General features: G+C 39.2%; 1 protein-coding gene across 1 annotated transcript in view; it reads right to left on the bottom strand.

The window, feature by feature from the left end:
- Nucleotides 1-6,704: 6,704 nt before the first annotated feature.
- Nucleotides 6,705-17,164, bottom strand: part of LOC107186713 (neuroligin-1-like) — a 48,715-nt gene continuing 38,255 nt past the window's right edge. Inside the window, exons 4-7 of the mRNA XM_015574650.1 lie at nt 16,348-16,604; nt 14,469-14,615; nt 12,290-12,714; nt 6,705-7,794 (exon numbers count right to left, since the gene is read on the bottom strand). Coding sequence (XP_015430136.1) covers nt 6,705-7,794; nt 12,290-12,714; nt 14,469-14,615; nt 16,348-16,604 — 1,919 coding nt within the window. The remainder of the gene's footprint in view (nt 7,795-12,289; nt 12,715-14,468; nt 14,616-16,347; nt 16,605-17,164) is intronic.

A 17,164-nucleotide genomic window follows, 5' to 3' on the forward strand; every position in this document is an offset into this window, starting at 1 on the left:
GAAATTCCGGTTCCCTCGCGGCTCCTCGGGAACGAGCAATCTCGCGGACCGTTTTTCGACGAGCTATACTCCGTATCTCCTTGGCCTGCCAAAGTTGCGCGTGCGACAAACGCAAGGACATGTCTCTGTGTGTGTATCTGTGAGCTCTCACGAGTCCGTCTCTGTCTCCTATTTTCCGTGTACAATGCGAAGAGAAAGCTTATTTACGACGGTGTCAAATGAACCTTATTCTTGCTCATCGCAATGACGCACGTCACTCTCCACGATTCGTAAGAAATAGTTGAAAATATCTGACAAGGGATGTTCGCGAAGCCATATACGCTAATTTTTCTGAAACTTTACTCAATTATTTATGGGACGAACCTAAGAATGTTCCGTACCTGATTGCTGCTACTTTTAAACTTTAAAGGAGAAACCATCTTTATTATACCAAACGTGTCCTTTTCTTTATTCGATTGTAATTTGTGAACTACAGAAGATATCGAAAACAAGTTTTCATAAATTTTATAGTGTTTTTAATTATCCACATATGGATAGGTGGTAAAAACACAGAATTTTACAACAAAATATTTTCAGAAAAAATTGTTTGAAAACATGACTTTTTTTTTAATTTCTTCCTACCGATATATCAAGAACCAATAATGATATAAAATTTATCTAAAGTTTTTTTCGATACCTTCTGTAGATTACGAGTTACAAGGGAATACGTAAGACACAAGAGGCGCGCTATTTAACAGTTTCACGAATTGATGTCATTGCTTTCATTTTATAATATTTCATTCGTTAATTTCACTAGATTGTCGAAGCAGTTTAAAAGTATATTTTAACATTCTTCAATAATAAATAAGAATAGTTCTCTTATTTTGTTTATAATAAGTAATAATTGGGCTAAAAGAATATTTAAATTCTATGTAGAATAACAGTATCATATTTAAAGTTCCACTTACCGCTTAGACGGAAGGATGTATAATACGAAGTTGAAGTCCCCGTATCTGTAGTGTTGAAACTAGGAAACAATAAAAATGACTTAAAAATACATTTCAACGAGTCATATGAACAAGTTTAAATACAGATCGAATCAACATAACGAATACCGTGGTATTTCATATTATATGACTTTTACCATGTCTAAAATACGACTGCCGAAAAATATTAGGTTGTTGGATAACAAAAGTTATTTTTAAATTGCAGAATTGTAACGCTTATGACTTATTTTAAGACAAATATTTTTAATCGAAATCACAGAATAGACACAGTCTTGTCAACGAGTTACAAACTTCTTTATCTCACGTTTAATAATTTAACTTAGATGAAATAAAAAGCGGATTCGAAAACGGTATTTATCATGCAACAACATAATCACACTTAAGATACAAGTATTTTACCTGTAAAAGGGGAAATATCTAACCTGTTAACTGAGTTAGACGAGTAAACTCGTAATTGAAAAACGCCTCCATAATGATGAAACAGATGGACTCATCACACAAGTCAAATTCGACAGATCACTTGTTTTTTAAATCCTATGTATTTCTATCACTACTGTACTTCAGTATTATATGTATTTCAATTACTACTCTTTCTTGTTACTACAACTATATGTATAATATAATTCTCAAAACACGCATTATATATCGCATTGTCGCAAGAAAAGTGTCACAAATCAAAAACACGTTAATTTTTCAGAAAAGCGAAACGAAACTGATTCATTGGATAGCATTCTACGTATTAAACAAAGTGACACTAGTGCCACCATCTCAACTGAAATATCGAACTTCGATTTTGCAATATCAAATATCGATTTGCAACAGTCAAATATCGATATGACAGTTCCTTGGACTTATCTACAAATTATAAAATATCTCACACAATAAAATGTAAATCGAAAATTTTTTAGTTGTGACATTTTTCTCGCCAACCTGTGAAATTATATTATTTTCCAGGTGAGTAATTTGTTCGTTTTACCTTTCATCAATTAAATCTCGTCCCTGTAGATTTCCAACTACGCCGGCAGATAGCGTTCTTACTCGTCGAACGGGTCGAACGGCCTCAGTTAACAGGTTAAGAAAGGCGCGCGTGTACGTAAACCGGGAACACAATCGAAATACCAAATGCTTACGCTTTGAATGCTTTAATTATTTATTTAAACAAATCCCAACATTCCAAACATTGATAGGTGTGTATGTGTATGTGTACATGTGTAGTTGTGTGTTCAGTTTGCGGCTGTTTCATTTAAATCTGTATGTAAATGACGCCCGAAGGACGTCGCTGTTTTCGCGCGTTAATTCACCGATAATCTTACGAACTATAGTGAGATTCGTTCGACGCGAACCTGGGAATCTCGCTTAAAATCATCGATCGCGACCCGAGAACCTAAAAGAAAACGCATTTACCGAACGAATTGTCAAGGATCCGTCGACGAATCGACGAATTATCAACGACAGGACTTTCGAACTTCATGCACCACTCGTTCTCGGTTTTTTTCTCTCATACAGACACACGCATTTGCACTCGTTCCTTGGAAAACACAAGCCACGCCGTGATTCGAAAAAACGACCCCGGGACAATCGAGTCTCTTTCTCCTTTGCCGCGAACACGCGCACGAATTTTCTTAACGACGGCGAGCGTTCCCTCGACTAAACTAAATTAGGTTATGTTACTTACGGCTGGCCCCTCGCGCGGGTTCGTTTCGTCACTCTGTCGCGGACACACACACAAGGCATACACGCGCGGACACTTGCAAAGGCCTGTTGATTCGCTTAATTGTTCACTCTTTCTCTTCCGTTTTCGGAATCACCGTGCAATCTTCTGTTATCCGTGTTCTCTGATAACGAGACGTACCATTAACGAAGCACGTTCCTGAGGAACTTTAACGAGACACCTTTGGGACAGATTGAAAGTGATCATCGATGACTACTGATAAGGTAAGGACAATTCTTGGATCTCGTAGTACATAGAAATTGAGGGGATGAATTGTATACTACAAACCGGAAGTGTGGAAAATCTTTAGTGATAATTTGATTGTGGATGTTTATGCAAATTCAAATTTTATGAAAGCAATATTTGAATACGAGGGACGAGCAACTAAATGTTATATCGTGTTGAAATGAATGAATTATTTTGGTGAACACTCATGGTTTCGAGAATATTTTATTCCATTGTGTTCGAATACAATAAATTATATTTATACGTAATCAAGTTCGAGAAATTATATTTATACGTAATTATATTGGATTTTGTGAACGAAGTTGACAATTTTTAGGAAAGGTCTTTTTATATCGTTTACATGATTCTATAGTGGTATATACTCGTTATGTCCCTCTATTAGTTCAGATAACAGAGATTCCATTGACTGTTTTCTTTTTATGACACTTTTATGGGAAATGAACATAATAATATCACAAACAAAAATTGTAGTCTAAAAATGTAATACAATTTCGGATTTCACGTACGTAATATAACATTTACGAATTTTCATATTTTTGACGTAGTTCAAGAAATAAAGAAACCAGTCTTTTTTATATTCACAAGGTTGTGAATAAAAAATGCACTAAATTCTCGTGTTTATTTTTTGTTAAAAATTTAATATTGTAATTGATGTTTACTAAAAATTCATATTTCTTTTCTGCAACTATTGAGGTTTACTTTCTCTTAAATTTTCATTTTGTTGTTCCTTTTATTTATTTCGACATTTCTAAAATACTGAATTAAATGTAGATCAACATAAATTGTCGAAGACAACATTATTATTTGTACATTCTCAAACAAGACACTTAAAATACTCTCGTTTAAGTCAGACGATCCCAATAATAATGTCATCAAATATCCACCAAAAACTCACCCAAGTTCACCCAGATCCGCCATTGCAAGCATCCTCCAAGACGAAAAGAATAATACAATTAGGATGGACCCGGACACTCAATCGCGTTCCAAGCGTCTCCCACATAGAATACAATGTACACAACAAACTCCGTCCGTCGTCTCACACACCATGCATCGTTTCACACCTCCCCCGCTCACCGACACGAAATCCACGATGACTATCAGCCTCCATATCTCGCACACACCCAACAACTAAGGACACACGCGATTACACTGACAAGAACTTCGACGATTCACCGATTCATCATCTTAGCAGGCTCCGTCTCCCATAAACCTGCTGTCTCGCGTGATCAGGTCCAGTCCATCGTTCGACTTTCCCCCTCCTTTCATCTCAAAAGTCGACGTCAGACCCTTCCAATTCCTCGAATAATTCCACTTAGTGCTCCGACAAATCCGGATAAGAGGGAGCCCGGTGAAAGGCGGCCGGCCTCCCTGGGCGCGTTGTGTCTTTTGGGTTCCTGAGATTATATCAATCCCCTAGTTTCACGGCGTCGAGCGTCGCGACGTGCCCCCGACGACGATTCGGATTTCTTCCACAGGATGCTCGACAACCAATCAGACTGGCGTTCTCGATATCCCCGTCCTCTATAAAAGTCATCCCCACCTACCCTCAACGACTCCAACCTACCTTTCCTGCCCCGAACCTTGGAAAGAAGGTGATGGGTCGACGTATTTCGTCACAGATATCCCAAATCTATAATCCCTGACCGACGAGACGAGTCAGTAAAAATAATCAAAACATTCATATGCTATGCCTAGCTATTGGCTGTCAATTGTCTATGATTCTGCCCCACCTACATAGTCATCACTTTCCTTTGTTTATAATTGCTGACTCGAGTCGTTGGATGAGGTATAGAGTCCTCCCCTGGATAAGTTCTCGAACGGTTTCAATAGGTCGATAAGGTCAGTAAGGTAACCGATATCGTTAATCTGAGACCGTTAAAATTATCGTTTGATTTGATGGTAACGAAGAAACAATTTGGCGCGCGATAAATAATCGGTAACAATCATTGTCGGTAATCCCAGTCAGGAACGCCGTTGGGTTTTGTTCTCTTTGAGTTTCGGCAGATATTGGGAAACGTGGGCCAATAGTCACGATCTGGTTTTTAAAGATGTGTTTGCTTGTAGTTTTGTTATTATAGAAATCTTGAATAATTTTTACTGCAATGCATTAATGTATAAAATAATTAGTTTCTTCGAGAACGTATGAGTTTTATCACTTTGCTAGAAACAGGTGTGTGTTCAGCGACGGTAGATCTAATATTAAGAATTTGTTATGGAAACAGAACATTGTAGAGTCATTTATAAAATATTACGGAATTTGCGAGGTAATAAAATCCAGTCATGATTATTAGTCCTCGTAGTATTAAATCACCCTGAAAATTAATGCCACTTTACATATGATAATGAAACGAATTTTTTGATTACCACACTATTGTAATTTAAAATGCAAATAAATAATATACAATGAAGTTAACAGTATGGAAGTTTAGATAAATATTTATATTCTTTCTATTACTTTCATTTTTCAGAATAAAAGTTTTTCCAGATATAAGAGGGGCAATTATTTTACAAAGTGACATTTTTTTGACATTTCATAAAATAACATGTTAATGAAAAATAGTTGGTATATTTGTAACCAAAAAATGGCTCGAATTTTCTGGGAAATTTAATATTGCAAGTGAGATTGCCTTGACCCTTTTCTTTAGGAACTGCCCTTTTCTAAAATATAAACTGTATTGACTGACATAAATTATAAGATTAAGTATTTTGGATTTAGGAAAAAAATGAGGGATTTAAATACTTACTTAATACAAAACTCCGCTGCGTTCCTTTTCGAATCGACTGAATTACTTCCACATTTAAACACATGAGCTAGCGTTTAACGAATAATGTACTGTTACCTATCAAATATATGACCAACGTTTAAAAAAATGGATTAATCGTTAGAAACAATGTAAATGTTACTCAGTTCTTTGTTGAAACGTATGCGATTTAACAATATGTCTCTTTTAAAATTGATTTCGAAAAAATATTAGCAAATCATAAATATGCGAAAAGGACTTGAAAAATCTCCAGAGTTTAAAAACAGACAACCTGGTATTGCCTAAATAATCATAGAAAAAAATTGATAAGCTAAGATACACCTACTTGAATAAAATTCACAAAAACCGACATTGAGAAACTCCAATTTATCGTGCAACAACCTGACAGACCCAATTAAAACGCACTCACAGCGTCTATCTTCTCGTACGACTACACAGTGCTTCATACGAGTATCGAATTCTCTTAAGGCCGTCGATCTGTGCTCTTATCCTGCCGCCCATATTTGTTCCCGTCGACCCGTCACTCACGTCTCCAGAACATTCGTGGTTTAGAGTTCAAGTCTTATTCACACTATGACGATATTTCTCCAACAGTAGAATCTTCAGCTAGTTGCCAACAAAACTCTAAGTAACCGTAATTACAAACTTCATCCCGAAGAAAAAAGATGATCTTTCAACGTGTCGTTCACGAATCGCTCGACGCGAAACCGTACTTCCAATCCGAGGCCGAACCGCAGCTTTCCTCGTCGTGTGTTCGTCGGGTGCGCACCGTAGGCCTGCGCGTCTCCGTCGAGCTAAAATTCAACAACATCTCAAATCCATGGCACGTCGATAACAACTGTATGACACCGATATCAATAGCCTATCGATCCCTAATCGAACCGAACTTCTCCCGTGGCTGAATCAACCACTGCCTGCAGTAGTGACCACCGGAAGGAACCGCTACGAGAAACTCGCAGCATCACCCATTGGTAAACGGACACCACCCGGAAGTCTCCCTCAGACCGAGATCTCTTGTATTTGAACACGTTTCTTGGCGCTGCCAGGTGTGCCGGGTTGCCTGAGAATCCCTGGACAGGACAGTCCAACGTTCGGCGCCGGGACCTTCGGTGGTGGCGGGGGTTCCGGAAGGTTCTCGTCGTCATTATCATCATCACTGCTGTCCCCGTCATCGTCATCGTCGTCCATCCTAGCAGTGGTAGCATCGACACACGGTGACGGAGTCCGGGTTCTCTGGACACAGGGGCTCATCGTGTACAATGGCGGTTCTAGTATCCTCTTCCCTCCGCCGGGTGGCGGTGAACACTGGAACTCCTGTAACTGTAGCTCCAGCTCCTGGACCAGCTTCGCTTTATGGGGCGGTGGACTTGAGGGCGGAGAGTCCATAAGATTCAACGTGGACAGCCTTTGTTTGCCGGAAGACATTTCGATGCCGGAACAACCAGCCTCCAGTAGTTCCTCCTTCTTCTTGTCGCCGAACGCCGAGGACAGGCCAGCGGCACTTGACGCGTTCCTGTCCCTCTGGTGGTAGATCCCGGCGAAGATCAGGATGTTCAGCAGCAACAGAAACACACCCACCGCTATGGTGACCGTCAGAGCAGTGGTGTAGCTTTGGTAGTGGCTGGAAGCTAACTTTCGCAGAAGATTGTTAGGCCCTGGGCCCAAGTTCGAGTGCTGAAGCGTTCTGGGCGTGGTGGCCATGGTGGTGGCGACTGTGGTGTTCGGTGTACACTCGGTGGTCGAGATCGCGACGGTCGATACGGACGACGGCTCGGTAGGGGATGGCATCGGCAACGGCGGGGCCGGAAGCGGCAGCGCCATTGTCTGCGGACGTACGGCGCCCTCGTAAAGACTCGGACTCTCCGCCAGATGATGGTGGCGCATGCTGATCTCGTAGCCTGGTCGATGGAGCTGGGGCAACAGATTCAGCCACAGGGACATCTTGTGGCCCCTGTAATGCGACCGCATTTCCGTGCTACGGCCGGCCTCCAGGTAGAGCTGATTTATCGAATCGTACGAATCCCAGAACGGCGGGCTGGTCGGAAGCCCGTCGGATCCCGATGTCAGCGGGCTGGCGCCGTTTGGATCCCTGAAACATCCCAGCCACGGGCATGCTGTATATGTATACGCGGCTGTCACCGATACGGTTTTCAGGGGGGAGGGGTTTGGATGGAAATTGTATTCGTACCGATCGGCTCGGATACACGATCGACGTATAAATTTAGACTTGGTCGTATATCCCCTGTATAGCGTTTGATGTTTTTATGCGCGACGACTGGATGGTACAGTTCTGTCGCGAACGGACCTACAGGGATCCGAATGAAACTAAGGGGATGGGATCACGAGAATATTGTCGGAAATTGCATTTTTGTTCTTGTTGGTTCGGGATAGGTGGTCTTCACATGGTGACTGCCACAGACACACTTTATTTTGTTTCTTAGGTCATAAATCGTCGAAAATATATGCGTTTAATTAATAGAGGATGTTGGTCCTGGTTTATATTTTACTGTGATATTAATTTTACGGACAATTTTGTAATGATGTTTATATGATCCAGTCTCTTTGCTATGTACCTTCACGAGCAAACTTACTCTAGGGAAAAGAGCAGCTTTGGAGAAAGGCCTACTACCATCTGGTCTCAGGAGTTACTGGAAGTTATGCCAAATTAACATTCGATTTAACATTAATTTCAGTACTTGAAATAAATTTACTAAGTAGTAAAACAGGCACGCTAGCGCTCGTAAGTATTAGGACTCGTGGTGTATATGAAGCAAATGTGATGTTTCTTCAAAATTGTATGTTTTAGGCCACATGTTTTACTTCATTAACGTAGCATAGACGGTGTCCATCAAGCTTTAATAACTCGTAAACCAGCGTTTCTCAACCTTTTAGTATTTGGGAGCCAACTTTCCATATCAAAATTACGATAAATTTCGTATATTTCGTAATTTAAGTAGCTGTTTACCCGAATTCTTTCTTATTCAATGTTTATTTGTGTAAGTGTCCAGTGGACAGGACTGTAAGTCACATACACGTTCTCGTTTGATTATTCCAAGGCCGTCGCGCTGCGGTCGTTTCCCTTTTCTCGATTTGTATAGCGGGCGAAGACCGAGATACCCGGCCCCCGGAAATTGCGTTTCGAAATTGAGTCCACTGGACAGCCCCGGCTTTCTCTGAGCCCACCAGGCGTCCCGGCGATATCACGCGGAACACGAATGCAATCGCGTCTCGTGTGTTTTCTATCTGTCAGTCGTGAGCTGCCCGATGCAGTCAGGATTCTCCCTCCAGTTTCGTGAAAAACGACCGGCTGCGCGGTCGTCGGTCGTAAGAATCAAAAAAATATATACGAGGCCAGGAGAGAACAAAGACCGAAGGATCGATTTCAAGCGGAGTCGACGACGGGGAAGAAAATCTGGGGCAACCGGGAGATACTCAAAGATTGGAGGCGCATTCTCTGATTAAAGAAAATTGCAATTAAGCTGATATCGTCCCGTTTGTTAATTAAATTGAACGTTATTTCATTAACTGATAAGATGGTTCGGAAAATTTTCATGGGGAAAATCAGATCACGATTGACTAATACACGAAGAGTTTTCTATTGTTCTTCTTCGTCTGTGAATCATTTGTATATATCGTGAAGTTAAAAGTCTTCGTGTTTCTTAATAGGGAGTCCGAGTTGTTCTAGTTTTTGAATAATTTTTTATTCAGTTGTATGAAGATTGAAATAAAAATATACAGAACTGAAGACTATGATTACTTTCCTTCCTTATGTAATTTCTGTTACTCTAACTAAATCATCAGGGCCGTTCCTGGGTTGTTGCAAGAACAATATCCGCCTTTATTAATATAATATTATTTAATTAAGAATTTGATATGCGGTGTTTACTTTTATATCTACGTATACATAGTATTATCAGTTATCCTGCAAAAAAAATATTTTTCAATTCTCATTCTCAGAAAGTGAAACAGAAATTCTCGCTAATTTGCAAAACAGAAATATTAAAAATATTTTGACTAATATTACATTGATACTTGTTGGTTTCACGTTACCTAAAAATTTGTATAGTCACGAAAGAAATTCGGGCCATAGAGGGTTAAAAATAGTGGTATTTGTGGAAGTACCAGAAAATATACTCACCACATTTTCCAAAAAAAAAAAATGATTTAGATCTGTGCATAATAGATTAAAACTCAGTTGATGGTGTTCTCGTATGTATCGGTGGTTTGATTCCATTAAAACCATCAAACTTCTGTCGTAATGAATTCTGCAGTGAAATAAAAAATGAAGAGAAGGCATTGATATTTCAGACAGAATATTTCACTGATTGAGTTTATTTCTGTTTTATTTTTAATATGCAGACTGAATTTTACTGAAAAAAGTGCAGAAATATTTCGCACGGCTAATAAATGTTAGTGTGGACGTACATATAAAAATTGAACGATTTTTATTGCTTTCTATAAAATCCTTATCATTTTTGTGTATATTTGGATTTTTAGAGAAGCCTCCAGTACGTCGTGATACAGAAAGAGCAGAATTCCTAACGATTCTACACATGGATGCAATTTTATTCGAGGTTCAATTGCTCGAGACGATGGCTGAACTGGTGAAATGTATTTGCATGGAAATTGCGTTGTGCACTGGCCTGGGAGACTAATCATCTCAACTGTAAGTCCAATTAAATTCGTTATTCATGATTTGTGACCGTAAAAATTTGATTCAATGACGACGGAATAACAGATTGATTTCTATACACATATTTCACTCTGGAGTTACTTTATCCGACGAGAACAGATTAATTTCGTAACACCGAATTTCTGAATGAGAAAATCCCGAAAATATTATCGAAACGTTTACAATATTGATAAAGTTGAAACTTGTACTAAACCGTACAATTAAAATGTTCAAAAAATTGTTTTTTGTTTGCGGCTCTGTAATTTTGTGTATTACTCTAAATGAGGTACTCCTTTATAATCAAAATAATATTTTTTTTAGAATACGTTAAAATTATACAACAAATCTGTGACTTAAGGTACCATTCAATTGTAATCGCTTTTTTTTGATAATTTCAATTCAAATTGCCATGAAAAGACTGTATTCCAGTTAGCAATATTTGTTTCTAGCTTCTCTATACAAAACTCTAAATAATTCCTGAAATAATTAAATGAATTTTCAGAATGCATATAATTTACAAATAAATAAATGTATTTCATAGGCTCACTAACTAATTACCGTCCATTAATATAACAAACCGTGAATTGAAACGCAAACTGAAAACAACGGAATCAACTGATAAACCGTTAAACAATTTAATACAATCCTTACAATTCCAGTATAATCTCACGCAAACGCGAAAGTTTTGTTTTATATAGTTGTAATTGTATATACAAGGTTTAAAATTCTCAGCTTAGTCCTTTTGTATCTACTGAATACACATCTAATTAAACCAAGAACCCTTTTCTGTGAATAAATGGGATCATGAACTAAGAATTTCTACCCTGGAACAAGGTCCTCCAACTAATCGCTTTGCGAATATGCCCGCACTCAAATCAACCTTCTAATGAAGGAGCTTACCAAACGGGAGAAGACTATTCCTCGCGAGATCCCCTTTACAAACACCACAATTCATTTGACCCGTCTCTATACTCGGACATCGAATAGCCTTATGCTGCCCCCTTGAGATAGCCTCAAACCTCGTAGTTACTTCAAAGCCAACGGCATGAAATAATATGAAACAAGGTGCAAAGGATCCTTAGATGAGACGAATCATTTCTTCGAAACTGTAAAAGGAGAGACGGAGGGGGAAGTTTATTGACTATAATTTAGGAGCTGCCCATAACCCTTAACTTCTAGTGTTGCATCCGTGTAGAAAGTCAAGTATTTCTTCCAAAAGTAAATAAGAACAAAATTTTTAGGGATGGTACAATATCGATATGTTCGACTTCAAAATAACAAAATACAACATACCTATCAATCACATAATTATGAAATAACGATTTAAGGGTCTGGGCATTGAAGGGTTAATGTAGAAACTAATAAAACTAATGTTCGTATATCTCGAATTATTTTACAAGCAAATGTAATAATTTGCACACCTCTGTAAATGAAAATTATCTTTTTTCCAAACAACTCCATTAAGTCAAGAAAATAATATAAAGTCATAATAATATCCTTTACGTGATTATGTTTTACACACTTACATAAATTATAAACAAAGTGTAAAAGTTTATGTCAAGTCAATATTTAACAGTGCCATTTAAAAAGTTTCTCAATTAAAGGGCTCACTGTTTCTAAATGGACAATAAACCACAAACTTTATCAATTCAGATTGACCCACATATAATACTTCGTCACGTTTTCGTCAGAGTCAAATAAAATCGACAGTCTAATAATTACCAATAAAGGATAACATAACTCTTCTCGTAGCACATTATTACTGCACAAACACCGTTCTACTCCGTTCCATATATATCCCCTGCAAATCCAATTTACAAACGTATCCGAAGCTTCGAACATCTCCGCCGTAGCAACTGGCACGTAATCCCGATCGATATATAAGAAAAACAAGAACACAAAAGAAACTCACCCGCGTCTCACGAAGTTCGCCAAGTAGTGGACCAACAGTTTGGACAGGTTCTCATCGAGCGAAGTGTAGTTGATCGAGGCGAACAAAACGGACACGACCTCACCGCGAAGAAGAGGTATCCCCATGAGATAGGGGATCTCCTCGCCCTTCTGGCTCGGTCGATCGCCCAGCTGGAAATGCAAGAAGTAACCACGTCCACCGCCAGCCGAATGCAGTAACGCCAGCCTCAGAAGAGGCGCGGCGACCTGTCCGTCGCCCAAAAGGGACAGTAGACCCTCGCAAATGGCGATTGGACTCTGCTCGCCCCTCTCCCAATCCGTGTACTCGTTCCGAAGGGTCGAGTAGATCTCGTGAAGGTGGTAACGATAGGTGTTACGCACGTATGTGCGTAGGATACGATCCCTCCTCGTCTCGTTCAAGCCGTTCTGTAATCACAGATGGATTCCTCAGTCGTGACTCCTTTCAGAGTTTCTAAGGAACGACTCGTAAAAACTCGAGATGATCGTAAAGCTTCCATTTTACGACGCGTTGTGGACTTTGGGGATCGATGAGTTAGTAATGTTATGGCTAATCGGTCTTTAGCTTTTGGTGATGTTCAGTGTTGGTCGAGGTTGTGCCTTTTTTTCTGTTAGAGCTTTTAGAAGCAGCTAGCAAGTAACTATTGAATTAATTTCCATTATTTTGGGACACCCTGTACAGCCAACATATAGCTTCCTTTACGAATTCCATACCGTGAAATGTTTTTATGTACTAGATGACATTATAGTGATTGGAATTGTGAAATAAAGAGAATGTTCGAAATTTATACAAACTACCTAATGGCAGGTGGAATACAGTCAGGTGATTCGCGTAAAAGGTTCTAAGTGACAACTTGAAAAAGAAAGTTAACAAGGAATCAAAATGAATAATGAATAAGAAAGTAAATGTAAACTAATAACATCATAAATACATCCGGATCGAATGTTGTGATGCAATATGACCTTCAAAATAAATGTGATTGTTTCTGAAAAAAACGAAGAATTTCGAAACGAAGACCTTCCGTTTCAGTCTTGACCTGTAGAATATGCTTGCTAATTTAAGATTACTCGGTACGTATGTATTTTTTCTGCAACAGCTTCATTGAAATTTAAGGCGTAAGCTTATCATCTCCTTACGAAACGTAAATCAGGAATTTCCTTCTCACAGTTCAATTTCTTAACACGTATCCAGGGACTATATACCGATTAGGAACTGGTAACTGACGGACGCTAATTAGTGGAAATTGAGGTCCAACCGGGATCGATCGAGTTTCCAATCGTAACTAGCTGATATGTGCATGTAAATGAACAATTCGGCCCGGAACCACGAAACGTCCGATCATTATCAAATTGTCAAGGAGCTGCGGAAATACGCTTCGCAAGGTGTCCGGCTACCATGACCATCGGATCGCCGATAATGTCCCGACACGATCGATGGCTACGTTTTGCAGTGTACACAGTCCTAGTAATTAGTAATTTATTGGCCTCTTGTCAATTACCAGTGTGCCGGATGTCCTGCGTCTCGTTAAAATCCAGTATCTATCAAAAATAATTCCCGGCAATTTAAAAACTACAACCGTTTCACTCGAACCTGCCAATTTCATCGTGACTGTTAATTAAAGAAAGCGCTGCATGTTCTTTTTTTTTTTAATTTGGAGTTACAACGGATTGTAATTAATGGGTTGTAGAAAAAATAATATTCCTGGATGGACTGTTGACATTTTCCAATTAAATTCCGATGACATTCAAGTTTTGTATATTACGTGTAATTAGTTGCTTTAATATTTATCTGGTCTTTTCTTCTTCATGAGCAATGAGTGATTTTGTTTAAGCAATAAAAAAACAGACATGCCAAGGACCAGAAGATTCTTTGACAGATCGTTTTCACAGATTCTTTGCAATAGAAGAATTTATTTACAAAAATTAACTACAAATCGTTTAATATTTCCATTTCAATTCTCCTATTTCGCAGCACATCATCTCTCAAACATATGCCACCCGAATAAGAAACTTTCATCGCGTCTCGAACTTTTAATTGAAAATTGAATAAACTTCGCGGATGTGAATAAGTTATAGCGAACAGATCTGAAGGCACAAGGACCTGGAGCCAGGTGAACTAAATAAAACTACCTCGACCTATTTAATCTAAACCGTTTGTTTACCTGTATATCGTCGTCCGTGAGGTTCACCCAAGCTTCCTCGGACGTCAAGCCGAGCAGCAGGTCCCGGTCTCCGAGGCTGGCGAACTCGGTGCCGGGTCCAGGCATCAGCGGCATTAGTCCCGAAGAGGAGGCGGTCGGCTGGAAATTCTGAATAGAGAACAGAGATTGTAAATTCGAAAAAATGTTAAAGCAACTATCGAGACTTTCATCGCTTGGCGTCATGCAAGAATTCTCACGGCCGAGGTTATCGAGAGTGAGCTGTCTTTTTAGAAAAATCATTCCAAATTTTCGCTAATATTGCAACTAGCTTTATTAGGAGATTAGGAGATACACTGATACCATTAGTCTATACTATTGTTATTTAACAATTACTAAAGTGAAATACCTGCAAAAGAGCTGCGAAATCGAAAATGATAATTTTCTGACTTTGGGACAAAGTTACCCTTGACTGCGTCAGAGTTACCCCAACTGACGGTACTCCCCTCGTCTCTTCCTACTATACATTTGCTTCACAAAGGATGTTCGTGAAGTGATACGCGCCGATTTTTCTATAACCTTGTTCAATTATTTAGGAGGCCAACCCAACAATTTTATCGTACATGGTTGGTGCTACTTTTAGACTTTAAGGGAGAAACCACCCTTTCTATCCGAAGCGTTCCTTTTATTTATTCGCTTGTAATTCGTGAAGTAAAAAAGATGTCGAAAAAATCTTCAGACAAGTTTTATATCATTTTTAGTTGTCCATATATCGGTACGGAAAAATTATTCAAAAGAATTATTTAAAGAACTTTTCTTAAAATTATGTATGTCAGTGGCCTTTCGATGTTTATGCACTCCATCACTGTATCTGCTGACCCAATGATAAAGCTGGCTTTACAATGCCGATGAAAAACAAGAATAATTTTTTCAAAAGGACACAGTCACGCCCAAAAGTCTCTACGGTGAGAGCAGAGGTCGTCGATCGAACGGGCTCGCTTCCACTGGTGTTAATGAATTGATTCCCGGAGCCCCGGGGGCGCAGTCGAGTCAACGTAAGAAGAAGTTGAAGCAACTATCGATTCCGAGCGGTGCTCCGATTGCGAGACTATCAGTAATTGCAATTACACCGTATAGTTTATGGCTTTTAATTAAAAGTTTCGCCGACAAGCAATCCTGGTCCCGCGATACCAGCTCGATCGGTTTTCAGAAAAAGACGCGTTCCGTTCGACGGTGGCTGGCGTGATTAACGACGACTACAGGGGTGGCCGGAACTTAATATACTGGGAGTTTCGTTGGCCAGCCATCCTGATCCTGCCGGACGACATCCGTCAGTCGGTTGTCGGTTCAATTAACGAACTCATCGCTTACACGTCGCGCCGTACGATGTTCCGCAAAGTCGAAATAGGCAACTGTGCCTGGCGACACTACAGTCTATCGATCAATGAACAAAAGTAAAAAAATCAAAGTGTCAAATCTCCAACATTTCCTATGTTAAAATATTAGCAACGAAATCTAGTTTGTAATTCGTTTCAACTTAAAATTTTGCATTCAATATACCAATTTATTGTTAAAATCCTCCCTTAGAACCCGCTTCCTCTGTAATTATCTCTTTTTATGACTGAAAAATGTTTAAGAGTATGCACTACTGGAAATATTTATTGCATCACTAATACATGGAACACGTTATCACGTACACCTTTCTTACTGTTAATATCAAGAAAATTAACTGAAACGAATAATTATTGCAAATATGTGTTGCTCACTATCTAGGGCAAAATAAACTTGGTAGTAGTCATTTTATCAAATCATTATCAATAATTCCTTTTATCAATAAATTACAGAGGAATGCAACACATATATCCAATATCGTATGTAAAAAGTTTTTAGTAACGCCTAATACCTGATTAACTGGCTGAGGCATGACCGCTCCATCCATGAAGGGAGCAAATCCCGAAGTGAATCTTGGCGGGTCCAACTGCACCGCGAGTAGTTCATCCAGGTTCCTCAGACGAAGGCACGGCGCGATGTCGTCGGACTCAACGTCGCCAGGGCATCCGGTGTGATCGGCGACGCGACGCTTCACCATCAGTGGATCACGTTGGATCGCCCAGGGCGACAGGGCCGAGCCGCCCAATAAAACGACCCTCTCAACTAGCTCTGCAATATTAAGAAGCACACACATACAAATAAAAGGCTAATCTATTGGGTGGGACATTTTAAAAAGAGGACGGTTAACAACAGAATATTTAAAAAATTCGAGAACATCAACCTTAACCGCTAACGTGCGGTCTGCCAATCGACACCGTCGATCATACAAAGTTTCATTTCGTTTAATGCAAAGTATATTCTGTGCTGAGGTGCCCTCTAACTTTCGAGCATCATATGTATAAATGAATAACTCATTTACAAGCCATCGAAGTGAGTTGTCGTTTATTTACTGTGATAAAAGAACAGTGTTCATGGAAATCTCGAGAAATCCGATGTAAAAAATTCTCCTGTCGAAGAGCGTTTAGAAAAAATGATTACATGTTATTGATGTCCACTAAAACTAAAGCGGAAGACTCAATACGACTGCTCGAAGTGTAACAGACTTATTTGTTTACAAGAATTATTGTATTCCTACTTTTTTTGTACTTCACACTTATAGATGACTGTATTCAATAAACAAATACGAAAATAATATTTGTTTTAATTATTTCGTGTTTAGCGTCTCACAG

The sequence above is a fragment of the Dufourea novaeangliae genome, unplaced genomic scaffold, assembly GCF_001272555.1.
Source record: "Dufourea novaeangliae isolate 0120121106 unplaced genomic scaffold, ASM127255v1 scaffold14, whole genome shotgun sequence".
NCBI lineage: Eukaryota > Metazoa > Arthropoda > Insecta > Hymenoptera > Halictidae > Dufourea > Dufourea novaeangliae.